Raw genomic sequence first — 27755 nt, forward strand, 5'->3', positions numbered from 1 at the left:
AAGAAAAGAAAGGCTTTGGTAAGTCATAAGGCGCGTCATAATTATGTCACAAAAACTTGAAACGATAACTCAAAATAATATATAATTTAACTAAATTAAAACCAATATTTGCTGCTGAAGGGATTCTAAATCAATATTCACTATGTATTAAAGGCATTTAAAGGCTCCTTAAAAGAAAACAAGAGACAAATGCAATGTTAAAATCACTTTTAGTGAAGTTTAATGACGTACGAGTGCCCACATAGTGTGTTACAGAGTGTTACACCATCCAGCTGTGTTGGCATTGTAAAAGTGCTAAAATATCACTTCCATATTTACAACAAACAAGCTTTTGATTAGTCCATACATTACAGAAAAATACTGTCACGGTACGCGTTTCTCTTTAATCAGAAATTGTTTGTGAGAGATAAACATCTCAATAAGAAATGTTCTCTAATTTGTTAGTGCAAGGACAAAATCAGGGATAAAATGAAATGTTTAAATGACTTCCTGACTGTTTCAGTGAACGTAAGCTGCAAGATTTGCTTCATATATTTATTCTTAAGTGTGAAATGTAATATGTAACTTAAGTGCATAAATGAACCAGTGTTAAAAGGATAAACTAAAACAAAATAACAAACATATTGGCAATGACTCCCTCACTGACCTTCAGACACGCAGCGCTTCACAATCTCACACAGAGATGATCGAGTGCTACAAATAATTACCCATCAGACTGAGTTTTTGAAAGTTGGACTCAAAAAATCATTGTTTCGGAAAAGATTATTATTATTTAGGCCCAGATGTTTATCATGGAATCTTGGTTACTCTTTGCATGTGTGTTTATTGTTGAGTATCATATTTGATGCATTAGGCTTCTATGGCTCACATAGTATGATATAATGAGAATATATAGCTTATACAAGACAACAGGACAGAAATAAAAAACACCTCAATTTTATTCAGAGCCCAAACTGAGCAAAAATATGCAAATTGCTGCAGTTACTGATACTTCTATGTCCAAAAAGATGAAATTCTGATAGCTTGTAATGTAAATCAATGAGACTAGAGACTACTGACATAAAATGAATATAAATATCAGTTGTCATTCTATATCTGCAAATAAATGTCTTAGTAAGATGATATTTAAAACTTAGTTTTATGATCAAATCTCTAGTCTTTATTGTGGGGGCAAAACCTATAACGCAGTTCTATATAAGAGATGAACAAATAAACGTTCCTCAAAAGCCTAATGGATCATATTTGATACATTATAACAGGTAAGGTTCTGTTGATCACTTCTCTTAAGCAGAAGAACATATTATGCGTCACATTATTGTATTACTGATAACTGAAGTAACTAATTATGTTAATTCTTTACTTTGTATGTAAAACATGCACGTACTTATGCATTAAAGTGTACTTTAAAGTGTAACTCGATATAAAATCAAAGAAACTCATTTGTTTATGTGACAAGGAAACATGCGCAACAGTGCTCACTGGTTTTAAGGTGCATTGTGGGAATTTTTAGGGAGTGAACGTTCAGTGCACTGGCCATTGACTCCCTGGCCAGTTTTCTGACCTTGTTATTTTTTTAATTATGCTTTTTTAAATGCTTTTACGATTCGGCAAATGATGGAAAATTTTCTGTTGGACCTCTGTGGACAAACATTTGGTTGCACTTTATTTTTACAGTACGTGCACTTACGTGTACTTATGGGTTATGGTTAGGTTCAGGGTTAGTTATTGCAGTAACTATAATAAGTACATAGTATGTACATGGGGACCAGGACTGTAAAATAAAGTGCTACTAAACATTTTCTCACATGTATTACACGTGTTTTACACATAAAACACTAGAAAAAACAGCACGATTTACAGATGGTAAAAGGTTATGGTTCACACACACACACACACACGACCCAGTGCACTTAGCATCTTGTGTTCATCATTCGCTACCTTCATCAAGCTGGTGTAGGCCTGTTTACAAAGAAAAAGTAACGTACAGGTTTGAACAATGCGACTAGATCACAATTATGTTTTCTATCAAATGAAATCTTTCTAGTTAGGTTGGTATTAAAGTCAGCATGAAACAGAAGTTGCAATAGCCTTATCTTCCACATTGTGACATAATTGTTTGTCCCATATTGTTCCTAATGAAACGGCTTCTGAAACAAGACAAAAAACTTAGGTGGGACTTAAATTTGTCCATGAGGAATTGATTAGATGGTTGTGGTTTGCTATTGGTGGATCTCATGTGAGTGACAGGTTGCCCCGCCCTCACGCCGGCGAACGCATCATCGGAGAGGAGATGAGATGTTGCTGCAAGAGGCAGGGGAAGGTATTTTGATTATGAGGGATTATGAATTAAAAAATAATTATAATGATGTGCACAGATAAATCATTTATAATAAATACTGCAATATTCCATAAAACAAGATTTCACGGTGACTTTAACAGTATGAATATTATACCAGAATATTTACTTTCATACGTAACCTTGGTTTCATGCTGACTTTAAGGATTCCACGTTATGGAAGTGTATGAATGCATTAATTACCTGTGAGTGTCTGAACGACTAGCTGCCACTTCATGTGAACAAACTGCACAAGAGAGAGATATAAAAAGATAAACGACACGGATCATAAACGGACGTCTAAAGCCAATGGTGTGAGGCCTCATTAGGAGTTGGCATTACTCCAGTGACTTTTCCAATAAAACCAAAGTAGGGCTTTATTTTTTTTGATGCCAACTTGACAAATGGGGCCTTGCATTAGAGAAATCACCATTGCAATCTACAGTGTGACTGAATGATTTTCAGCTAGAGAGAACATGACTGATGTGGGATGGATGGAAGGGTAGCAGCAAGGCCAGCTGGGATATCAAGGTTATAATGAGAGATGAAGCTATACACCAGACAGTCCAAGGAGCTAAACAGGACTAAAAGTGGGAGAGAGAATCTGAGGGGGTAAAAAGGATGGGGTTAAAATGACAGTGATCGTGGAATGGGACACCTTTATGCACTTATTGCACTCGTCCTGCAGTAGGAGATCTGTGTGGGACTGGAATATTGAGGAAAAGTAATCCTTATGAATAAAATGGTGACATTTTACAATAAGGTCCCATTAGTTAATGCATTAACTTACAATGAGCAATACATTTGTTACAGTATTTATTCATCTATGTTAACATTAGTTACTAAAAATACAACTGCTCTTTGTTAGTTCAAAATAGCTCAGGTCCGTTAAACTTTTGAGTAATTGTTGAAATTAACATTAAAGGGATAGTTCACCCAAAACTAAAATAAAATTCTGTCATTAATTACTCGTGTCGTTCCAAACCCGCAAGACTTTCGTTCATCTTTTTATTGAAATCGGAGAGCTTTCTGTCCCTCCATTGACAGCCTACGCAACTACCACTTTGACGCTTCAAAAAGTTCATAAAGAGATCGTAAAACTAATCCATGTGGACACTTCAATTTAGAGGAATTGTCCAACAGTAAGAAAAAAAAAAAAACATGGAAGTCAATGGCTACCGTCAACTGTTACCAACATTCTTCAAAATATCTTCTTTTTTGTTCAACAACTTGAGGGTGAGTAAATGATGACAGAATTTACATTTTTGGGTGAACTATCCCTTTGAGAATGTGAAAGTGTAACTTGTTTGATGTTAGAGAATGATGACTGTCATGGGAGTAAGAAGATCCACAAGCCCCCAAACAAGGAAAAACTGAGCGGTAAGAATCTAGGTGAACACAAACACAGCACAAGCAGGCCTGTTACACACCCACCAGACGGACGCCTCCCTCAGGAGTACGCCGAGGCTTTCTTGCTGTAGTGGGGCGGAGGGCGGCGGGCGACGTAAGAGAGGGGCGGCACCCTGATGAAGGCATGGGGGAGGAGAAGTGAAGTTGTGAGGCGAGTAGGCGTGATTATGACAGTGTGGACGGAGGACAGTGTGTGTGTGTGTGTGTGTGTGTGTGTGTGTGTGTGTTGTGAGGAGTTTGACTGGGAGTAAATCACATTTACATCACCTTAGAGAAAATAACTAATAAGACAATGCTACACTACAGGTCAAAAGTTGGGAGTGATAATAAAGATTTTTTTAAGTCTCTTATTCTCACCAAGACTGCATTTATTTGATTAAAAATGTAGTAATATTGTGAAATATTATAACAATTTTAAAATAAATGTTTTCTATTGTGAAATATTCCTGTAATTTATATTTGAAAAATATAGTAGCAATTTATTCCTGTGGTCTCAGCATCATTGCTCCAGTCTTCAGTGTCACATGATCCTTCAGAAATCATTCTAATATGATGAGTTGATGCTCAAGAAACATTTCTTACTATTATTAACAATGCTGCAAATTTGTTTTTTTGCTGCTTGGGGCAAGTAAGATAAAAAAAAGAAGAAAATAAATCAATACTTTCATTCAGCAAGGATACATTAAAATAATCAAAAGATGCAGTATAGACATTTATAATGTTGCAAATAGATACTGTTCTTTTGAACTTTCTATTCTTCGAAGAAAGAAAATGATCAAAATTTTCACAAAAACCTTAAGCAGAAAAAACTGTTTTAAGCATTGATAATAACTGAGAATCAATATTAACTGAGCAGCAAATCAGCATATTAGTATGATTTCTGAAGGATCATGTGACACTGAAGACTGGAGTAATGATGCAGAAAATTCAGGAATAAATTACATTTTAAATTTTAATATTATTTCACAATATTACTGATTTTACTGTATTTTTTTTAAAAGAAAGAGACTTTCAAAAACATATAAAAAATGATTCCAAAAGTATCATCAATAGTGTAAATTATTATAATTATTCATAATATTAGGTAATATAGCAGTATGTTTCCATTCTGAGCTAGTTTTAACCAAACATTTTTTTTTTACATGTCTTTTTTGTCCACATGGTGGCAGTTCTCGAAGCAAAAACTGTGAACTAAGAAAGGTTGTTTAGAGGTTTTGATAAGACTCCAGAAACACGCTTAGCCATTAACTGTATTAGAGCAGCAAGTCATTCATGTTGCATTATGAATCCACGCATTAAAGCACTGGGGCGAAAGAGAAAAGCTGCTTGCTGTAGCAGTGTGCAAAACTAGAGCAGGAAGAAAGAATGTGTCGGAAGTTTGCATCTGTATGTTTCTTACCAGCTGGCTCTCACAGCTTCAATATCGCTGACTAAATTTTGTGCAAGGCATATTCCAAATATCTGCGGAAAATAGAGTGAGAAACGGAATGAGTATAGATCCAGATCCAGTCAGCAATCGCAGATGAAGGCGATCTCACCTGCAGCAGCGCGATTCCAATGAAAATCCCAGCCACTATTGTCAGGTTGTCCTGTAGCCATTTCTCAAACTGCGGCACACAGCCTTTGACATGAATGTATGTCTTCTGTTCTGCATCCTATTGAGTAATGAGGCACATGAAATTTGGATCAAGACTTTCCTCTTTCTAAATATGCACATGAACAGTCTGAAGTTGGGACACGCTCGAATTTATGTTTCTCACGTCATCTTACAGACTCGTGATCTAATGATGACTATGCTCATGTTGTGGTGACATTTTATTTTGAGAGCAATAAGTGGGAGGAGACACATGGACCTTAACGTCAACTATGCCATTCTACATATAGCCTATTCATTACTGATTTCCAATATGAGCACGATGTGTCATTTCTTTTCAGTGGGGGTCAGGACCTTTAGTTCGAACAAGGCCGCAAAGACATCTCTAGAATTTCATTCACTATTTAAAAAAACCTTCACAGCTACATTTCGCCAAGTCGTTTCAGTCTGAAAGGCCCTGTATGTCTCTCATAACGCTTCATATTTTCATCTACAGAGCAACGACTGTGCGTCGGACTATGCCTCACACAAGGGTTTTTGTGTACATGAATTACTCAAGACAACAGTACAGTGATTGGGGTTACAGCAGTGGCGTGCACAGACCTCCGCTGCTGCACGGGGGAAATCACGTTCCCATTTTTAACCCTCTGTTGACATCGCAATAGACCTTATTCAGAGCAGTGCCATGACAGGTATGAAAGCGAGGCTGTGAGGGATAGACTTATCAACGGCATCCGCTGTAAAAAGCTGTATAAAGCAGCTCCAAGATCACTAATCATTTTTCTCAGCTCATATTGGCGGGAGTTTTTTGGCTACTGAAATGTACTGGAAAGTATTTTTGCAGTGTTTTGTCAGCAGAAGAAAATCCCAAAACACATTAATATCAGAACAACCCAATGAAGAGATGCATGGCAAGTTAATAAATTAGGAAACTGCAAATAACTTTTATATGTGTCCATATTTCAGTTTTTCTTTACTGTGCCTATGTACAGTATTTTGAATTACTTTACCATTGTGTATAAAATGAATAACAGCTTCCTTCTTTTGTATTCATGCATATTAGGGGTGTAACGGTTCTCTGTAAAAAAAAGAAAAATCTGCACCGCGATTCATCTTAAATCTGACAACGCATCTATAACAGCCAATGGTTTGTTCAAAATAACACGTAAAACTAACAAAGTTCGGTTAATGTATGTTTCTGTCAATAGATACGCATTCTGACTTCCCAATACGTTACAGCAGGATGATCAAAAAAACGTGGACAAAACAGTCACTCTTTGTAAACTTTGTTCAATAGGAGTGCCTATACTCTAATATGACCAGTCATTTACGCCGCCATCGCGTTGATAGCGCGCGAGTGCTGGTGAGACCTGAACAGCACATTATCTGTGTTTTAACTAAACTCATTTAAGCCTTTCCAATTTAAACAATTAAAGAAGACGTGAAAGAGAACTGAAAAGATTTGTGTGCACTCATCTGACACACGCACACGGAAAGCCGCGTCTCAGACAGCGCGCAAATATTGAGTTCTCTCTCAAGTCTTGCGCTTGTACATGCCTGTCTTGGCGAGTATCCTAGCAAACATAGTAGGTTATGTCTTAACTGAACATAAACAGTCGAGAAAGACAACGCATGTGTATCAGTATCAGTGTACTGGATCCGTGCATTATATCTTAAAGTGACAGCAGCCTAATATTCCTGCTTTCTGTGTTTTTAATCAAACAGAAGACAAGGAAATCACTCACTCCTCTTGACTGAATAGCTTTTGTAACTTGTAATTTAGTTTATAGAGTGAAGATTATATGCAATGTTATTTTACCTTTGAAAACTACTGTTGGACCTACCTGAAAACCCTAAAAAGCGCTGTTTATTTTATTTGTATCTTTGCTCTGTTGGATTTCTTTGTGCTGTTGCTTGTTTGATTATTTGTTCTTTTCTTTATCTTTATTTGACAGTAGTCCTTTTTTACATAGCACATACTGAACCTGGTACCCTAAAACAGTGATAAAAACCAAACTGTGAGTAATTTGTACCGTTACACCCCTAATACATGCTGTATAGGTCAGCCAAACCGGCCTTCATTTTGCCTCAAACTGATGGAGTGTGTGAAAAGTAAGACTGAGAGTAAGACTCACCGATTTTGCCCGAACGTCATACCCACACTGTGTGTTGATAACATCCTCCTGAAAAACAAGTCATTCATGTGGAATTAATGGAGGACAGTGGTAACATTTCAACTTTAAGGAAGTATGTTGACAGAAGAATTCCAGTGTGGGTGGAGTGAAGAGATAAGACTGGAAATAGTTAACTTTTGAGTTAGTTCGTCATTTTATAAATCTCCCCGAATTAACTAGCCAACAGGATATGCTTGTCACCCTTCAAATCTTCAAGACTCGTTTCACTTTAAATAGTTTTTCCTGTCTGAAATCCCTTCTGCTTTTTGATTTGTCCAGTGATTTCATTTGAACATTCTTGAAATGAACAAACTCTTTATTTTAGTGAAGTTATAGTAGGTAAATGACTCACTATTTGCTTTTCTTATTATAACTTACTGTGAATTAAACACATTACCGCCTGCAGTTTTCTGCATTCATAGAAAGGCTAGTAACTGAATCATTTAATGTCAATAATGATTATTTGTTATGAGTTAATAGCTCACAACGGGCCATAATTCCATCCTCTTTGCCGTAGATGTTGTGCTCCCGGTGCCTGTTTATTGTCTGCGAAATGTTATTTTTACTCTGTCCACGTAGACCAAATCCTGTTCGATACTCCCCTTTTGTTCTGCTCTGTCATGTATTGTTTGCATTTCCCCCTCATACCCTTTTAGTCTCTCTTAAATCAGGAAAATAGTAGCATGCAAACTGTCCATAGAAAAGAACTGCATTCATTTTGTTTTGGAGCAAAGTTTCTCAAGTTTCTCAATTGCATCATATTTAAAGTGCACCAGTGTTCTTTGTTTGGATTGTACCTTTCATATAGTGTGTAATATAGCTGTTTGTGAATGTAAAAGACTTGTTGACATGTTGAGAAGACGCTGTTTTATGCGCTGCGAGAGCAAATCCACTTTGCATGGTCAAACTGACGCCATTGTTACTGTTATAATCACTGTTTATCAAGTGCTGAGGAAGATCTAGAGCTGAAATTCAGATATCATAATAGGGGTTTGGTTTCTGACACACGCTGTACAGTAAGTGGTAGACCAATCACAAACGAGCAGAGTAGGCTCTGGGAAAGGAGGGTTTAGGGAGACTGAATCCTTTATCGAACCGCTTCAGACCGTGAAAAAAAAGAGGCGATGCTGCAGTGTATATTATGAGAAAGTTTAAGTGTTTTTTGACCTTGGATCCATGTCACCCTATTGTAAGAGACTCCAAAACAAAAAGAGGAACCTTTCAGGCGAGACACAGCAGGCAAAAACGTAGTTTTTTTTCCACTGGTCAATTTTGAGATTTTGGGATATTTGTCTTCAATAACATGTGTTCTTTTAGACTTGTGGTGAAAAAGTGTCAGAAATACACATTTAGATCTTTATTTTACAACACTTTTTCCGTTTGCGTCTGTAGATTTGCCTAAATTCATCAAAAGTTGGCGTTCTAAATCATCCCGCTGCTCCGCGATCGCTGTCTGCACCCTATCACACACACCGTTAGAAATATGATCCAAATATGGTCATTTCCTTTTTATCAGCAACCAATCTTGAAAGTGAAAGGGGGGATTTAACTCTAAATGTGCAATCTCGTTTTATAATATAAATCTTTAAAGCCCGTTTTCTCAAAATGACTTTTCCGAATGTCCGAAATCTCCACCTCAGTAGCACCTATATACACCAAACTTTCCAGTCTTGTACCTAGTTATATTATGAAGATATTTACAGAGGGATTTGTAAATATATTATTCCTAGCCTGATTTATATAACATTTTATTCCAAAAAAAAATGGCGAAAATCATTTTATCATAAATATTTAATCATATTTATCCATACAGGATAACAAAAGTAAATATCCATAAATCCCTCAGTAATTTTTTCCCCATCTAATATGTGAACACAATGAAAAAAGAATTTTGAACCTGGCTTTGTCCAATACTCAGATTTCGTTTTTTTAAATATATGCACATTAGTGCATATTTAATTAGATAATGCCTAATTTGCATATTTAAACATTGAATTACAGAAAACTTGTAATAAATTTTTTTTCTCATCTAAATGTAGGTAATCAACTGGGAAAGTTTCATGGATATATATTCTAGTTAAAAATTTTACCATATTCACCTGTAGTGTCTCGCCTTAAAGGGTTAGTTCACCCAAAAATGAAAATTATGTCATTAATGACTCACCCTCATGTCGTTCCAAGCCCGTAAGACCTCCGTTCATCTTTGGAACACAGTTTAAGATATTTTAGATTCAGTCCGAGAGCTTTTTGTCCCTCCATTGAAAATCTATGTGCGGTATACTGTCCTTGTCCAGAAAGGCAATAAAGAAATCATCAAAGTAGTCCATGTGACCTCAGTGGGTTAGTTAGAATTTTGTGAAGCATCGAAAATACATTTTGTTCCAAAAATAACAAAAACAACGACTTTATTCAGCATTGTATTCTCTTCCGGTTCTGTTGTCAATCCGCGTTCACGAGGCCAGTGACGCTGCTGACGTAAGACGCTGCTGACGTGTTATCTGGTGCGTCCGTGTATTCGGGTTCAAATAAATATGTCTGGTTAAAAAAAAATGCAAGTCTTCCTCTGTTTCGAAATCCTTAGACATGTTTGCAATGATTGTTTTGTTTACAGCGTGAGTCTCCCTCAGACTGTAAACGAAGCTCGGGCGCACCAGATTACACGTCAGCAGCGTCTTACGTCAGCGGACTCATGAACGCGGATTGACAACAGAACCGGAAGAGAATACAATGCTGAATAAAGTCGTCGTTTTTGTTATTTTTGGAACAAAATGTATTTTCGATGCTTCAAAAAATTCTAACTAACCCACTGAGGTCACGTGGACTACTTTGATGATGTCTTTATTGCCTTTCTGGACAAGTACAGTATACCGCACATAGATTTTCAATGGAGGGACAAAAAGCTCTCGGACTGAATCTAAAATATCTTAAACTGTGTTCCGAAGATGAATGGAGGTCTTACGGGCTTGGAGCGACATGAGGGTGAGTCATTAATGACATCATTTTCATTTTTGGGTGAACTAACCCTTTAAAACAGCATAATATAAACATTTAATTAAGTTACAAATAACACAAAGTGTCTATATATTTCAGTTTCCATATAAATGCATCTCTTACCGCTGGGTCTTTGGTGCAACAAGAGAAGGGCACGCCACATTTTTCTCGGCTGGGGTTGCTGTCTGTGCAATTGAAGTAGATGTTGAGGTTCCAGTCATCTGCTCCAAACGCCCCACAACATTCCCACTAAAGAAACAAAAATATTGCCCGGCTTGGAATTACATTACAATCTGGAATGCCCTTTCATCATAAAATTTAGATCAAATTGGAATAATTTAGAATATTAGACACAACAGTGAAAATACAGATGCATTGAATGCATTAGAATGTATCTGCTTAACACACATCAATGTCAAAGATGTGGCATAAGGCGCTTGTTCCTTAAAGAAAGAAAACCTCGATCCCTCCATGTTCTCCCATTATACTAGTTTATAATGTTGACATGCAGTGCTTTGCTATGTCTGTCTTCTTTATCATGCAAGGTCAGCAAGGAAATAACATAACAGCATCTGCCTGACTGATATCTAATTAAATCTGTCCTGAGGAAAAGTCATGTTCTGGAAACAGATCTGCAATACAGAGCATAAAGCTGGAAAAACCCAAAAACAATATAAGCTTCAGTTGTGCTGTGAGGAGCTGCAGAAACATACTGTTTTTTCCCTCAGGAAACAAGTGTGACCTACTACTTGTTTCGTTAACAGGAAACTGAACTTTCACACGTTATAATCTACGATAAATGTCACTCTGTTAACAGTATATGGAACAGTATTCCATTGACAGCTAATTAGTTTTACGATGTCTTTATGAACTTTTTGAAGCATCAAAGTGGTAGTTGTGTACTGTAGCTGTCAATGGAGGGACAGAAAGCTCTCAGATTTCATCAAAAAGATCTTCATTTGTGTTCCGAAAATGAACGAAGGTCTTACGGGTTTGGAACGACATGAGGGTGAGTAATTAATTAAAGAATTTTCATTTTTGTGTGAACTAACCCTTTAACCTTCTAAATGTCGACATTTTTTAATAGCTTCAATCGCCTCGAAATAAACACAATTCCGAGCTGACAACTTACTATTCTAAGAAAAAAAATGTGAACAGACAGGGATCTCTGTGAGTAGATAAGGATTCATCAAGTCATGCTGTTTCTATGGGAACTGTCTGTGTGCACTTCTGTGATGACATCTGGCACAGATAAACTGATAGTTTGCTTTTTTCTCCTGTGCACACACACCTACACACGTTTAATTTCATCTTGTTTACGCTCTTCCTCATTTTCAATTCCTAGTTTATTTTCTCTGCCTTTGTATTTGAGACATGAGTTCTGGCCTTGACTCTTACATATTCCTGAGTGAAGTCGATCAGGTTCTGCAAATCAATGTCATCTCTGTAGGCTCGTATGTTGTTGTTGATGAAAAAGTTGAGCTGATCTTTAATCCAGTCTTTAAAGACAAAGGCCAGGATGCCGGCAGTCAGCTCCAGGAAGAAGATTATCCCCAGAAACACAGAAAACTGGGAGAGGAGAGAGACAAAATACACTAAAATTAAAGGTATAGTTCACCCAAAAATTAAAATTCTGTCATCATTTACTCGCCTTCAAGTTGTTCCAAACCTGTTTGAATTTCTTTCTTCTGCTAAACACAAAAGATATTTTAAAGAATGTTGGTAACCAGACAGTTGATGGGCCCCATTTACTTCCATAGTATGACAAAAAAATACTATCGAATTCAATGGGGCCCATCAACTGTTTGGTTACCAACATTCTTTAAAATATCTTCTTTTGTGTTCAGAAAAAGAAAGAAATTCAAACAGGTTTACGATTAACCAAAGCATGTTATAACAATTGCACAAACACCTATGCATTTAAGTGTTAAAAAGACATTACAAATCAGTTTTGCATGAGGCAACACCAACTCCTAATAAGAATCAAAACATGGAAAACGTACAAACTTGAGCAGGAGGGTGTTTTCCCTCAGGGCCCCGATACAGCCTGCAAAACCCAGGATGAACATCACCCCTCCCACCACCAAAAACAACCACACTGGGTCAAATCCTCCCAGATCTGTGATGGAGGAGATATTCGAGAGAACTCCCTGAGGAAGAGAGAGAGAGAGAGAAAGAGCAGACTGGGCTTTAATTAGCTGAATTGCTGTTCCAATATGTTGCAATTACAGCAGATACAAATATTTGCAAATATTTCCACTTGTTTCTATAAAAGTTAAAAATATGGCACAGAAAATGCAAGAGCCACATTGATGAAGAATACACAGACGCACACAATATATCCATATGTGTTTATACATATTTGTGTGTAAAAGACCAGATGGAGCACTGAACAATGCAAATAATATTTTCAGTCTTATATTAAACTGCCTAAAATGTTTTTTTTTTTTTTTTGGTCAACCTTACATAGCACATTGATGGATAAATGAAATAATAATAAAAATAAACTAGTTGCCAAGATAACATTTCAAAAACGGCATATATATATATATATATATATATATATATATATATATATACAATCAAAATATGAATTAACAAACCACTGCAGCTCATATATTTAATGTGAAGAACATGGGACATCTCAACTTCACATGTGCATTAAGATGTTTATCAAATAAAGATGAATTTTATGCATTATGCATAGATACTGCTTTTTGCTCACCTTCTCATTCCATGCCCACAGTCCGATTCCAAGGAAAGCCACTCCAAGCAACTAAAACAAGAAAGATATGGCATTGCTCTGGTAAAATTGATTAATTAAAGGGACAGTTCACCCAAAAATAAAAATTATGTAATTCTGTAATTTACTTTATTATTGTTTCAAACCCATAAGCTTTTGATAATCTTCAAAACACAAATTAGGATTTTTTTAATGACACCTGAGATGTGTCTCTCCCTCCATTGAAAGGCCAGGGACTCAAAAGTTAGAAGATACAAAAAGGTCATTAAAACTGTCTTAACTTGTGTTTTGAAGATAAACCTAAGTCTTATAGGTTTGGAACATTAGGGTGAGTAAATGATAACAGAATTTTCATTTTATATACATTCATTTTTTTATGAAAGCAAGTCAACAAAGATTAAGAAGTTTTAAAAGGTTGTGAAACCCTAAACCATTTTTTTCTGTATATTACAGTATGCATGCATTGCACATTATTGGAAAAAAATGATTGATGATTGAATGAACAGATGGATTAAAGGTGCAGCAGTATGATTTCCTGAGAAACACTTGATATTTGAAATAGACACCTAAACAAACACACCCTTCTCTTCGTTATGCTCTGGCCCCCCCCCAAAAAACAATGTAGGACAAAGAATGAATTTAGAATTTTCTTATTCTTTTGAGTTCACAAAATTTTTTAAGTAATCTGAATTGTTTCATTGTTTTGAGGTTTATGAACTTGTTTCTTTTAATTTAGACAAACTTAAATTTGACTGAAACTGGGCTGGGATTTCCCAGCATGCTTTGCCATGACACTCGAAAGGGAGAGTAAATGCTAAAATTAAGCGTTATATAATGTTTTTGTGCAAGATTAATGTTAACTGAATAATGTTACTGATTACCTCAAAATTTTTGAGTTTTGCCAACTTGTTCTGGTTTACAGTAGCTGCGTTTCCATTATCGCGCAAATTGAAATTGCGAATTGAAAATACGCCCAATGGAAACACGTCAATTTCGCAAAAACTCCCATTTATTGCAAAAAAGTTTTTAAACTTGCATGATGTGGTTTTTCAGCCAATTCGAAAAATTAATATTTCTCAAAACTGCTATGGAAACAGTTTTTGCACATTTACCTGACGTGGCCTAGATGACAAGGCATATTTTGACAGAAGACGAGACTGAGTTCTTTATTAAATTCATAAAAGACAAAAGAATTACAGGAATACTGGATTCTAAACCTCAAAGAAATGTCACAATAAAGACCTCAAAGCAGATATGAGGGAGAAACACCCGGAAACAACTCATACAGTATGTGCCGCTCTCAAGTATAAGGGTCTTTCCTTGCCATTAATGATTGGATAACACATGTCTCCTTCGATTATTAATAATGGCCGGTGCAGTGGCTGAGATATAGGCTACATAAACCTACCAACGTCCGTTGCCATGATTTCTGGAATGACTTATTGCGAGAGGAAAAAATTATAACATTAATAACATATGAACATTTGTTCATAATTAATAACATCGGTTAATGCAAACGCCGTCATTTCGCATTCTTTTTTTGTCGACATTTAGAGAGAAAAAAATCACAAAAGTTTTACGCAAATACAGGTCCTTCTCAAAAAATTTGCATATTGTGATAAAGTTCATTCTTTTCCATAATGTAATGATAAAAATTAAACTTTCATATATTTTAGAACTTTTGGTTCAACTTTTGGTAAAGGTCAGGTGCTTCTGCCACTGTTTCTGGTTCAAAAGTGAGGCCTTAAACATTAGAGGTCTGTAAAAGGTGCTTTGGTATCAGTTAAAAACTATTTTAGGTCCATGTTGGGTTCTTTAGAGTGTCAGTAAATTGGAATGCAGCTCTTATCTGCTTCTTATAACTCTGAACCCACAATGTTTTTTTTCCAAAGTAAAGCCTAATGTTTCCATTTCAAAACTTCTTTCCCAGTGACTCAATACTGAACAGCAGAGATAAAAAGACAGCAAGCATTTTATCAGATTTCCTCACCCTGACCACAAAATAGGTCAAGGCCATTGAATGTAAAAGGTGCCAACCTCCATATTTCACTCTTCAGGTCTATTTAATAATTTCAACAGCTTTTCATGTTACACCATGACATTTCTGCAATCTGTTTTTTCATGGTGGCATCCAAACAGACATCTGGTTCTTCCCATGAGACGTATGTCCTCATTATGTCCATAGGGCAGTGATTCTGCAAGCCCTTCAGAACATGACTTTTATTGCTACCTTATTTCTTCATATGATTTTTTGTTAATTAAACACATATGCATTGTGTTGAAATTTACTTTGATGCTCACAAATTCTCTTGCACTAACACGAATACATCTAATCCATGCAAAGAAAATTACTTTGGGGTTACATATTTGCAAGTTATTCCTCCAAATAAATTTATTATTGGCAGGTTTTGTTTCGCTAATTTCCAAATGTACATTTGAAAGAAACAGGAACAGTTTACCCCCAAATTCACCGATTGATTCTTCAATGGCCAAATAAAGAAAAAGAGCAATAAGTGGGAGGAGCCACATGGACCTTAACGTCAGCTATGCCATTCTACATATTTATCACTGATTTCTAATATGAGCACGATGTGTCATTTCTTTTCAGTGGGGGTCAGGACCTTTAGTTCGAACAAGGCCGAAGAGACATCTCTAGAATTTCATTCACTATTTAAAAAAACCTTCACAGCTACATTTCGCCAAGTCGTTTCAGTCTGAAAGGCCCTGTATGTCTCTCATAACGCTTCATATTTTCATCTACAGAGCAACGACTGTGCGTCGGACTATGCCTCACACAAGGGTTTTTGTGTACATGAATTACTCAAGACAACAGTACAGTGATTGTGGTTACAGCAGTGGCGTGCACAGACCTCCGCTTCTGCAAGGGGGAAATCACGTTCCCATTTTTAACCCTCTGTTGACATCGCAATAGACCTTATTCAGAGCAGTGCCATGACAGGTATGAAAGCGAGGCTGTGAGGGATAGACTTATCAACGGCATCCGCTGTAAAAAGCTGTATAAAGCAGCTCCAAGATCACTAATCATTTTCCTCAGCTCATATTGGTGGGAGTTTTTTGGCTACTGAAATGTACTGGAAAGATATTTTTGCAGTGTTTTGTCAGCAGAAAAAAATTCAAAAACACATTAAATATCAGTACAACCCAATGAGGAGATACATGTCAATCCTTCACAGCCTTGCTTTCATTCCCGTTATAAATCAAAGATGGCACTGCTGTGAATAAGTTCAATACGACCGAAAGGGCACTTTACTATTAGAGATTAATAGTAATTGTAGTCTTGTAATTCTCTTACTGACAAATAAACTCTAACTCAGATGATGTTCAATCATACTACATTGGGGGGAAAAAAGGTGTAGGATTTACTTTGAAACTATTTTCACTCAGAAATTGCTAATCAATTTTACAAATATGCCAAAGAAACGACAAGTAACATTGAAGTAAATGTGAAAGTAGTAAGCAGAAAGATTGAAATCGAAATTACTTCGAAAATGTCTTTTATAATTAATGAATATTTAATCCACAGTTCTGAAACATGTTTATATGTTTCAGAACTGTGGATTAAATATTCATTAATTATGAATAGTCAAACTATACATTAACTATACAGTCAAACCAAACTTTATTCAGACACCTTCAACATTTCTCACATTATCACAGTTTATTCACTAAAGTAAAAAAAAAAAATGGTAATACAATATGACAAGAACTCAGAGTTATCAAATCAGTTGATATTTCACTGGTTTTGGCCATCCTTCTGTTAGACTGTTTCACAAATGAATTAGGTTGAATAGCTGTCAGTTGTCAGCTATTAAATTTAAACTTACAATTAGATAATACCAATTTGAATTTAGGTCAACCAATTACCAAGCAATGCTTAATTTTGTTCAGACTCTGGTGTAAAAAGGTCGCATTAGCAATAAAAAAATATACACTTAAGCAAAACATGGTCAGGTCAAAGTGTCTGAATAATTCTTGGTCCCAAATTTTTATAAATGATACTGGTAGCCCACTGTATAAACAATTCTTGGGTATAATATGTCACAGTTTACTTTATATAAAAAATTATATCTGGTGTCTGAAGAATTTTTGTTTCGACTGTATTTGTTATTTGTTAAAAGGCGGCATGAAATGAAATTTTATAGATCACATTGTGAAAAATTAATCCGTGCATTTATTTATTTTTTGACCTCGTAACGTTTAATCAAAATTTCAAACTTAATCTTCTGGTGAAAACGTCAGATTTCTCTCTGGTGACTCAAAATCGAATCTACAAATTTCATATAGAGCCAAGTTCCCGCCCTACATTTTCGTTAATCCATTACACTTGGATGCACTTCACAATCCGAAAGAAAAGTTCTGGTGCTACATTTGTTTCATTGGGATTTGAAATATTGATTTCGTCTGATTAAGAATTTTTTTTTTAAAAAATGAGTTTTTTATTAATTTGTTAAATGATTTCTTATAGAGGGAGACCTTGAGAGTGAAGCATGAAGGACAATTTAGTTTCTTGGACTTGATTACAAAAGCAGAAGTTGTGTGATGAACAAAGGCTCCATTCATTCCCATCCAACTTTGCACGGCACAATGCAGCAAACTGGAAAACATGTTTAAGCATCACAGGGTGTTGTTTGTGATATTAAAGCTGCATGACTCTGTGGACTGTCAGGATAAATGCATAAATTTCTTCTTATACCCAGAGCAAACATGCAATATTATGATCACTATCATCCATAAGCTCCTGTAAAGCTTAAGCATAATGGTTATCCTGCACTCCCTATAAGATAGAAAATAATATAGCATTAGCCTAAGATTACTGCAAAGATCATTTCCAGCCAGTCTGGTCAATGTATGGCCGTAGAACACAGCATTATTTTTTTTATATATTCCATAAATTTAAGCAATTTAACCTTGCATAAACATGCTAGGCACTAATTTCAACACAGGAATAATTTATTTTTATATTTTACTGCATGTTTTGCTGAAATTCTTATTGCCGCAATGTATCCGTCCAGCTATGTCTGAATGCGGAGACATGGAGAGTGAAGCATGAACAACAATTTAGTTTCTTATTATATATATATATATATATATATATATATATATATATATATATATATATATATATCGAACCTTGGGCAGTGCATAACTGGCAAGTTGGCTTTGGGTTCACGTTTATGTTTCTGGTCTTTTATTTTAAAGTTTAGTCAGTCATTGCTCCTGTTTGTAATGTGATCATGTCATGTGCTTCCCTTGTCATGTGTAATGTTCTGATTGGTTTTGGTCATGTGTTCATCAGTTTTGTCATTGGTTGATTGTCTTGATCATGCTCAGTGTTTCTTGTTACTCCATGGTTCATTTTGTCCCAGTTTTGTTAATAAAAGCTTCACTTGGGTTTTAAATTCAAATCGCCTTCAGTGGATATGTGTTAATGTTATTTTGCCTCATTCACTTGATATAGCATAATGTGTACAATATTGAGGTGGGCAGATCGAGACTTTGTGAAACACTAAAACAGTTGAAGCAAATGTGACGTATTGTGTCGGGGCTTCGAAACAATCCGACACCCATCTTCACTGTGATCCCTAGTGGTCAGAACAGTGTAAATGCAACAAAAACCCGGGTCAAACATGCATAAATACCCCTTTTTCAAATCGATTACAATTTTTTTATTGAATGTAAGATCTTTCAAATGCAATGATCTAATCATCTAATAAAATTATCAAGTGTCTATATGCTATTTTATCATTTGTCAGGGTTTGTTTTGTTTGTTCTAATGGCTCAGCTAAACAGGCCAATAAGAGACTATTAACTACCATCTTTCATTATAATTATACTAATGTCTTATTAAAACTTCTACAAATGTATAAAACTGATCAGAGATAAGGTAAAACCCACACTGGTTCTCAGTGCCTCCTCATGATTCATGGGTTGACACTACAGAGATCATCGGCCCTAGCGGTGAACCATTGAAAGTTCGAAGTGTTTCGAAACAGCTATGACGTAATGAAGCTTTGTTTACTGAAATTATGTGATTCTGGCAGTTTGATACACGCACTGAACCATTGATTCGGAACAAAAGATTCGTAAAGGTTTCGAAGCTTCATGAAGCAGTGTTTTGAAATTGCCTTCACTAGTGTACACGACCTTTTAGTTTGTTCTTGTTCACCATTTGTCATCATCACCCTCATACTCTTGGAGGAAATGACATACACCTCAGTGAAAACATTCTGTAGTGTATAGTAAAGCCAGAAAAATGTCATGCAGAAACAAAGGAGTGCTTTGAATTGAGGAACCAGCTAGCGAAACCTGACTCACTTTCAATTTGGAAATTTATTCACTGTGCTGAGATGACAGCAATAATTTTGAGGTGTGTTATATGCTATCATGCTAAAGTAAAATTGCTATTGCTTAAAGGGGTCATATAATGCCATTTTCATACAAGTTAATTTGATTCTTTAGGGTCTAAATAAAAAGTTTGTAGTATACTTTAATTAAAAATTTTCGTTAGTATTGTAAGAAAACACAAATTTTACCTGGTCAAAAACAGCTGTTTTCAGCACGCCATTTCATTGCATATGCCTTTAAATGATAATAATGAGCTTCACTCACTCCGACCCTCTGTTCTGCGGGCGTTCATAACAGCGTTATGACCACACCGCACGTGGAGTGTTTCCTTGACAACAGTTGAGGGTATAGGAATAAAATGGCAGCGGGAGTCTCTGAGGAGGACACATCTGTGCAACCGTATCAGTTTAAACCGGAGTCGGAACAAGATGGCGGCCCGAAGAAGTTCGACAATTAAGGCTCGAACATGACATTTCTGAATGGTTGGTTATTAAATTGTCACTTTGATCTATCTTTGTGTACTGGCAGGGTAGAGTAACTTAGTGAGATGTACGAACGCTATGTGTTTAACTTTACTGATGTAAGTTATACGTACTCAGTTTGTAATAACACAATAACCATAACGCGTTGTTCATTATAAACGTGGGATTATGAATTATATTGAGAACGTTGTACATAGAAAACATGCCGTATGTACCCTGAGTGTAAACCTTAGCCACATTCATCGTGAAGCGATTTGCAAAGATTAATATAAAGGTTAATAAAATGTTACACTTACTTTTTCTGGAGGTTCAGCAGGGAGTCATGAATAGTTGGTAACGATTCTTTTTTCAGGAGCAGCTTCTTATCAAAATCAGCTTTATAAGTTACTTCCTTCGTTAATAAAGCAGTCTGGTGAGAAAAGATTTGCGAATCGCGCAAACATGAAAGCATTGACGTTGCTCGTGGGGAATATTCCCTTCGAAAACAAAACTCAGCCACTGTGTCTTCAGCGGTTCGGATTTAGGAACATCAAAATTACTGCTGTGTTTGTTATTACACCCAAGAACAGAACACCACAATCGCTTAGACGCCATTCTGCTCCAGCGTATCAACAATGACGGACTATGATGACTGACAGCTCGCTCAGGGCAGGGATCTGTTGAAACGCTGCTGTCAATCAACAATCCTGGGAGGGGCGTCCAATTTAGTGACGTCACAAAATCGAACGGCTCAATTTGAGGCAGGGGAAAAACATATAAGGAGATTAAAACAAAAACACTGGATAGATTTTTATCATTATATGATGGTTGTGTACAGGCACTGCCAACACACCTTTCAGTACAATCAACTTGAAAAAGTGCATGTACCATTATATGACCCCTTTAAATTAATATTATTGTTCAGTGCACAACTATATTGTATGCGTTATCCATCTGTATGCAAACGTGCCTACAAAATCAACTCTACAAGACTATAGTGCACTGACCTGACTCTGATAGGCTTTAATTAGCAGCTGCTTTCGGATATAGCCAATAAGAGAAATTACATGTTTCATTATGAGTCATCTGTCAAAAAATATGTAAGCTGTGTTATAAAACCCCCAGTGTTAATCAAAAAAAATTATGTAAAAAACCCCAAAAAGCAGTACTAGGGTGAGATCATCATAACAGCTAATTCTAACTTCAGTGTCCAGTTTTTGTGTAGTACGTCATGAGTCAACAGTAAACAGTAGCTAATGTAGCAAGTGGTTCATTGTAAATGAGTTCTGTAAAGTAGCACAGTGAACGCTCAATAATACCGCCCTCATTATGGAACGTCTGAGTTCATGTGAAAGGATGAGCATCCCAGATAATTAGTAAAAACTAGGTGTAGGGAGCAAAGTGATCCATCTCGTAAAACTAAATCTTACTACATTAGGCTATAGGAGTGTTGTAACGCGGGTTGAGTTGTAACATCATCAATTTAACCAATTATAAAAGCCTCCTGGGGTGACAATAAAAGGTGTGTGACTCATTATAGTAAAGAATTTTTAAATAATTTTATGTTTAGTTCATAGATTGAATGGGACCCACATGTAGCTGTTTCCATTCAAAGTTGCAAATTTAAATGATGCGCAAAATTGGAATATTGCTTAAAACATTTGCGAATAAAGCAGCATCTCCATCCCATGTTTTCAAGAGAACAAAATTGCCACTTCCTGGGAAACTGGCGCAAACTATCTATAAAAAAAATCAAGGAAGCCACTGTGGCAATTTTTCCGTACATCATAAATGACTTGCGTCTAAGAGCAAACAGATGAAACAATAAACACTCATGTTCTCTTACGTTAGGATGCCTGGTTTTTGGGAACACAATCATGGGAGACGCTATTGAGAGGGAACTATACCAAAAATCAGTTTGATGACAGATGTTGGCTCAGGCCAAACAACGACCAAACCAGTGACGACCACTTCAGAACGACCTAACTAATATTTGAGATGATACTGTGCTATGCGATTGGTCCACCGTGTCCAGTTATCCAATCACATTCACTCTTGAGGCAAAATCACATGAGCTTTTTTGTTGCGCATCAAGGGATTTATTCTGTAAATGTGTTTCCATCTTAGTTTATGTGCATGTCTTCTTATCGCATGAGAAATTTATCAATAGGGATGGCCCGATACCGATACTGGCATCGGGGATCGGGTCGATACTGTCCTCATATACTCGTACTCGTACTCATAAAAATTTGCCGATACCAAGCCCTGATACCACATACATTTTGCGAAACGAAACTGGCCGCCGCAAGTGCTTTGTCGAGGTGAACTGAGGCATAGGGACGTGCACTCCCAACGCAATAGAGTGCGGCACGGCACTAGATTTGATGGCCGAGCGCGAGCGCGGGCGCGGGCGGTAATGCACTCACTCTGTGTGCGGGTTCCGGGAGAATAAAACGATTCGCGGGACTCCCGCAAACTAGAAATATTTATGAATACAACATATTAAAACAAATAGATTTGTATTCATCTGTTGCAGAAAAGCAAGAAGAACAACTAAAACAAAATAGAAACGATTTAAAGGCCAGAGTAGAGGTGGGTGATATATCATTTAGACGATAATATCCAAATTGTTGTCTGGACGATTTGCAAAATTGGGATATCGAATATTTCATAATTTGTAAAATCCCCCCAAACATGAAAAGAGCTGAAGGAAGTTAAAGAGAAAACAAATAATGCACACTATAACCTTCTAAACAATTATATGTAGCGATTTTAATACTGTAGGGGTTTGTTTGACTGTATTTTATTTTATTCTTTGTACAAAATCACGATTGTTCCTCAATTGCATGAGAGTAAGCTGCTACTATTTGCAATATACAACTACGAAGTTCTTACCTGTGTGTTGTGACGTTTCTTAGGTTGAAGCAACAATCCAAACTCGTAAAGACTAAAGCCGATGTACGATTAATAAAATAGCTGCTAGTAAAGGCAAAATATGCGTTGTTTGCGGAAAAATGATCTGAAGTTAAAAAGTTTTTCTTAAATGTCTGTGGCTTCCTCAAGTGGCGAGCTTCGTGATTGCATCATTAGAAAATTGCGTTGTATAATGAGTCCAAAAGATGGAATACATTTTCCCAAGAGATCGGTTTGGTACGCATTACAAACCGAACCATTCCGGTGGTTGGACCATTTTTCCTGCCGACCAAAATCCGCACTGGAGCGAACACCACAGCGTTGCGCAACATCAAATGGCAAATGTAATGAAAGCGGAACGAAACTCATTATTTTGTGCTTCACTGACCGTTCAGTTCGGACGAATGTCAGTGCAGCGCGAGCCGATCTTGATTAAGCGACACCGTTACTACATAAGAGATCCAGTAAACAAAGATCTGAAAGATCTGTGGACAATTTCTCCGTTATTAACGGATCAGACAGCGCTGACGTGGAAACCAGGAGAAACATCGTTCCATGAATGAACTAGTTAAAGCCTATAACTAGTTCATTCATGGAACGATGTTTCTCCTGGTTTCCACGTCAGCGCTGTCTGATCCGTTAATAACGGAGAAATTGTCCACAGATCTTTCACCATGGATTTAATGTAGTAACACTAACTTGTAACCATGGAAGTTTGGCAGAAATATTAAAATGCTTTCAAGTACGTCACACATCTTTTCCAGCACTTCAAAACTCAAATGTTATGTTATTTAAATTTTATTTTTAATGTGATGACCAAAACATTATTTGTTCATCCTTCAAAGATTACCCCCATTTATAAAACTAAAAGTTTCAAGATGTAGGAAAACTCACACTTATTTAAAAATATTTTTTCTTTAATGAATAGGAAATTTCTATGGCATTTCTTTATTTGTGCTGTATCGAAAACGTACCGAACCGTGACACCACTGTATTGTATCAAACCGAACTGTGAATTTTGTGAACCGTTACACCCCTATTAAAAATATAAAAGAACAATAAAGACTTTATTGAATAATATTTTATTATTTTAAAAAGTTTAGGAGTCTTTAAATCAATAATGTCTCATATCTTTATGTACTAGTAATTCTATACAATAATAGGTCAAATGCAGCAAGTCAAAAGACCAACTGGACCTTCTTTGCCAGTTTGCACACATTTCTTTGAAGGATTGCAAAAATATCGTCTGAATATCGATATCGAGATATTGAAAAAAAATATCGAGATATTCATTTTTGTCAATATCTCCCACCCCTAGGCCAGAGTTTCTTTTCATAACATGTTTGCAGCGTTGAGCGATGTAGCCAATCACAAACATGTATGTTGATTTCTTGAACGCAATGGCCAATCAGAAGCATTTAAGATAGACTCCCCTTACCGCTCAAAACTTTTTTGTTCAGTGCTGAATTCTGTATGCTGGCAAATCCTCTAATTACAACAAACAAAGTGTGGATATTATGAAAGATTCATTGTGCAGTCAGCTTCATTGATAATAACAGATGTGTGAGATCGCGATGAACTGTCAGCTTTTTAGGAATTAGACTATTAAGGGAGCGCACTTTGCGTGCATTCAGTAATGTCAGACCATGCACGCAGTAACTGCTTGCTTTTGTGTTAAATTAACAGTGGTTTGTGTGTTAATACATTTATTATTTTACTCATTATTATTTATTTTTAGACTTGTTAAAAAAAGCAGAGAAGAAAATAAAAACAGTCTTCTAACCTGTTTTCTAAAATGGTCTTCTGTCTTCTTTTCTGGGAGCCTATAGTTACTTTTGCGGTAGAAATATCGGTATCGGTACTCGGTATCGGCAAGTACACAAATGTAAATACTCGTACTCGTATCGGTTTGAAAAAAATGGTATCGGGCCATTCCTATTTATCAACCTCATTTTTAGAATTTATGCGCATCCTGATATTTCCATCCAGCGTTTTATTTTTATGCAATATCCCAAAATGCGCATAAAAATAGGTGGATGGAAACATAGCTAGTGACCAACATTTGCCCCAACTGGCATAAAAGTTGGTAACACTTTATTTTAATGTGATGTAGTTACACAACCGTAACTCTATAGTAAGTACATGTAGTTAATATTACTCAATATTATTTATTTGAGTAAGTACAATGTACGTCACCTTAAAATAAAGTGTAACCTAAAAGTTTATTTGGCAAAAAAAGTTGAATTATAAAAATGAATCAGGGCACTTATTTTCTCCTGGCTGTAATGAACAAACAATTTAGGTAATAGCCATAGAAACAGCATTTAATCATCAGACTGACATTATTTTATTTGTCACTTGATTTACATATAATAAACGTGACCACAAAAATATATGTTTTGTCCATAAAAGCCAAATTACAATCCTGGTTCCTCAAGATTAATCTAATTAGATTGCACCCCTAAAAATATAAATCTCCATAGAAATTACTTTAAAAATGACATTGGAAAATTCACTCACTAATTAAAATGTTTTAGATGTTTAGCATTTGGAATTTGTTTTATATGTTTACGATTTAAAATATTTTAAATTAAAGGTGGTAAGTTGGGGTAGGCTATATTGAACATGACATAATATATAATTTTGAATTAAATTTGAATTAAATCTGATTATATTAATGGACAAACTAAAATGAGTGCATGGCTGCAAATCTAATAGTGTTACAATTCACCCCTCAAGTTTAGAGATAAACTGTATATTTTGAAATAACTACATATATTTGAAGCAGATACACGTGAATTGTGTTATAACAAAGTTATAGACATACAGCACAACAACACTTACAGACTTACAGACGCTGAAACACAATGTTTTACTCCAGGGTCTTTTCAATGCTTCTTTTGAAATAACTACATTTTCCGAGTTATCTTGTCACTCCAGTTATTGCATATAACGTTAATCCAGGATACGGATCCATGTGTTATTCCATGCAGTAACCCATCAAACAGGGATTGCTCAATGCTCTCAGTAATTTAGCTAACCTTCTGGCAAGGTTCTCTAAAGGTTATGAAAATATGAAATTTCCAATAATGTTATTGGAACGTTTGTTTAACGTCATGTGGTCTTTGTTAATGTTTTCAAAACGTTAGCACACACACACACACACACACACACACACACACACACACACACACACAGTATTTATACAGTATTCACGTTTTGAAATGTTTTGAGGAAACATTTTAGTTGAATGTTCGTCTAACATTTTACTACTTGTTTTAGAATGTTTCGAGAACATTCAAATGTAACGTTCCTATGTTTGCATTATGATATAGAATATACAAAAACGTTTCCTAACATTTGTAGAAAAATGTTAGAAAATTGTAGAACCAAGAAAAACGTTTTACAAACATTTAAAACACTAAAACGTTAAGAAAGCCTTCAGAAATAACGTTTTCAGAACTTAAATGGACCGTTAGCAAAACATATTTTTGTTAGCTGGGAAGGTCGATGCATTGCTTCACAGAAGAGAAAGCCGATTATCTGTAGTACGCACTTGACTCGCTGCTGTCATGCACATCTGAGATAAACGAGTGGGAGCGATAGCAAAGAAATTAGTTATATTAGTTACATTAATACGAAACAGAACCAGGGGCTCCTCCTGCCTGCTCAACGTAGAACAATCGATTGGTCTTAATTTAATCGACAAATGATGCCTGTCTTCTACAGTACGTTAGGCTACATACCGGCTTCTCGCATTTCAAACAAACGGAACAAAGGAAATGAATTGACCGACCTGCGAAATACTCATATATCAGGTGAATATACTGATATATTCACGCGCAATGGCATAAAGAAACAATATGTACACAAAGAAATGGTGGTGCACACACAAAGCACTTACCCAAAATATTATGTTAAATCCAAATATGAAATATTTAATGCAGCAGCTGACTTCTTGACCATTGTAATGATTTCCTGACATCATTGGCTCGTTTTCTCCAGCACAAACTACTGGCTCACATAAAACAGGTTCAGTTTGAGTATTCCGTTTTTAGGACATCGATGTCAAACTGTCCCAGTAATGTTGTTACCCGCATAAAAGAAACATAATGCTGACCGCCTTCAACAGCGTCTAAATAAGGTATAATACCGACTGTCATTTATAAACAAATCCGCTGTCTTAAACACTGTATATCTCGAAATAACTGCCCCTTCTTCACTGCAATTAGTTCACATCGCTTTTTTTGCCACTTGACATGGCTGCTTTGATTGACAGCAGCAGTAACCAATCAGCTGTTGTGCTTCGGTTGTCCAGCGACCCTCCCCCACCAGGATTCTCCTCCTCTCACAAGCACGCGCATGAGTGGTTTTCGACAAACGGCGTGCACGCCAGTGTCGCTCAATATTCGTAAACTGCATTTTAAACAGTGAAATAAATGCTGTCTGAATGCGGTAGAGGAGAGAACACTGAAATATTGTATAAATATTTGGTATTTTATAAACTAAAATGCTTATGCTTTTCATTATTTGCTATATTAGATTAGATTATTGTTTTATATATGTATTCTAAAGGAGACCTGTAATTGTTTTTCTTGATCTCACTATATTTGTTGACTTTAGGCGTAGGGCCTATAGCCTATGTGTATTTGTAGTAGCATTTTGTTATCTTTGTGTGTATTTGCTGCTGTCTTGACTGGAAGTAGTGATTGTAATATCTCAATGGGATCTTCCTGGTTAAATAAAGGTTAAATAAAAAATAAATAAA

At 36.0% G+C, this 27755-nt stretch overlaps 1 protein-coding gene across 6 annotated transcripts; it reads right to left on the bottom strand.

Annotated features, from left to right (window-relative positions):
* Positions 1 to 192: 192 nt before the first annotated feature.
* tspan5a (tetraspanin 5a) lies at positions 193 to 27267 on the bottom strand. 6 transcript variants are annotated; one of them, XR_013194630.1, is made up of 11 exons: positions 26892 to 27252; positions 13230 to 13280; positions 12508 to 12654; positions 11903 to 12073; positions 10628 to 10753; positions 7475 to 7522; positions 5284 to 5400; positions 5145 to 5206; positions 3770 to 3858; positions 2540 to 2582; positions 193 to 1959 (listed from the first exon to the last, which is right to left on the bottom strand). XR_013194630.1 is itself a non-coding variant. In XM_077201862.1 (10 exons), the coding sequence occupies exons 1-9, from the start codon at positions 26973 to 26975 to the stop codon at positions 2570 to 2572; spliced, it is 819 nt and encodes a 272-aa protein (XP_077057977.1). In that variant the 5' UTR covers positions 26976 to 27267; the 3' UTR covers positions 193 to 1959; positions 2540 to 2569. The 6 variants fall into 6 exon arrangements, 2 of the variants coding, with proteins under 2 accessions (XP_077057977.1, XP_077057978.1); XR_013194628.1 differs by having other exon boundaries at positions 193 to 2301; positions 26892 to 27248; XR_013194627.1 differs by having other exon boundaries at positions 3766 to 3858; positions 26892 to 27248.
* Positions 27268 to 27755: the final 488 nt, after the last annotated feature.

The sequence above is a fragment of the Siphateles boraxobius genome, unplaced genomic scaffold, assembly GCF_051911475.1.
Source record: "Siphateles boraxobius isolate OS27281-9 unplaced genomic scaffold, OSU_SipBor_1 48, whole genome shotgun sequence".
In the NCBI taxonomy this organism is placed as follows: domain Eukaryota; kingdom Metazoa; phylum Chordata; class Actinopteri; order Cypriniformes; family Leuciscidae; genus Siphateles; species Siphateles boraxobius.

Coding starts and splice junctions, on each gene's coding strand:
- tspan5a (XM_077201862.1), bottom strand. CDS start 26,975: ATGATGTCAGGAAATCATTACAATGGTCAAGAAGTCAGCTGCTGCATT. Junction 13,281..26,891: donor GATTTAACATAATATTTTGG/GTAAGTGCTTTG, acceptor TTCTTGTTTTAG/TTGCTTGGAGTGGCTTTCCT. Junction 5,401..7,474: donor ATGACGTTCGGGCAAAATCG/GTGAGTCTTACT, acceptor ATTACTCAATAG/GATGCAGAACAGAAGACATA.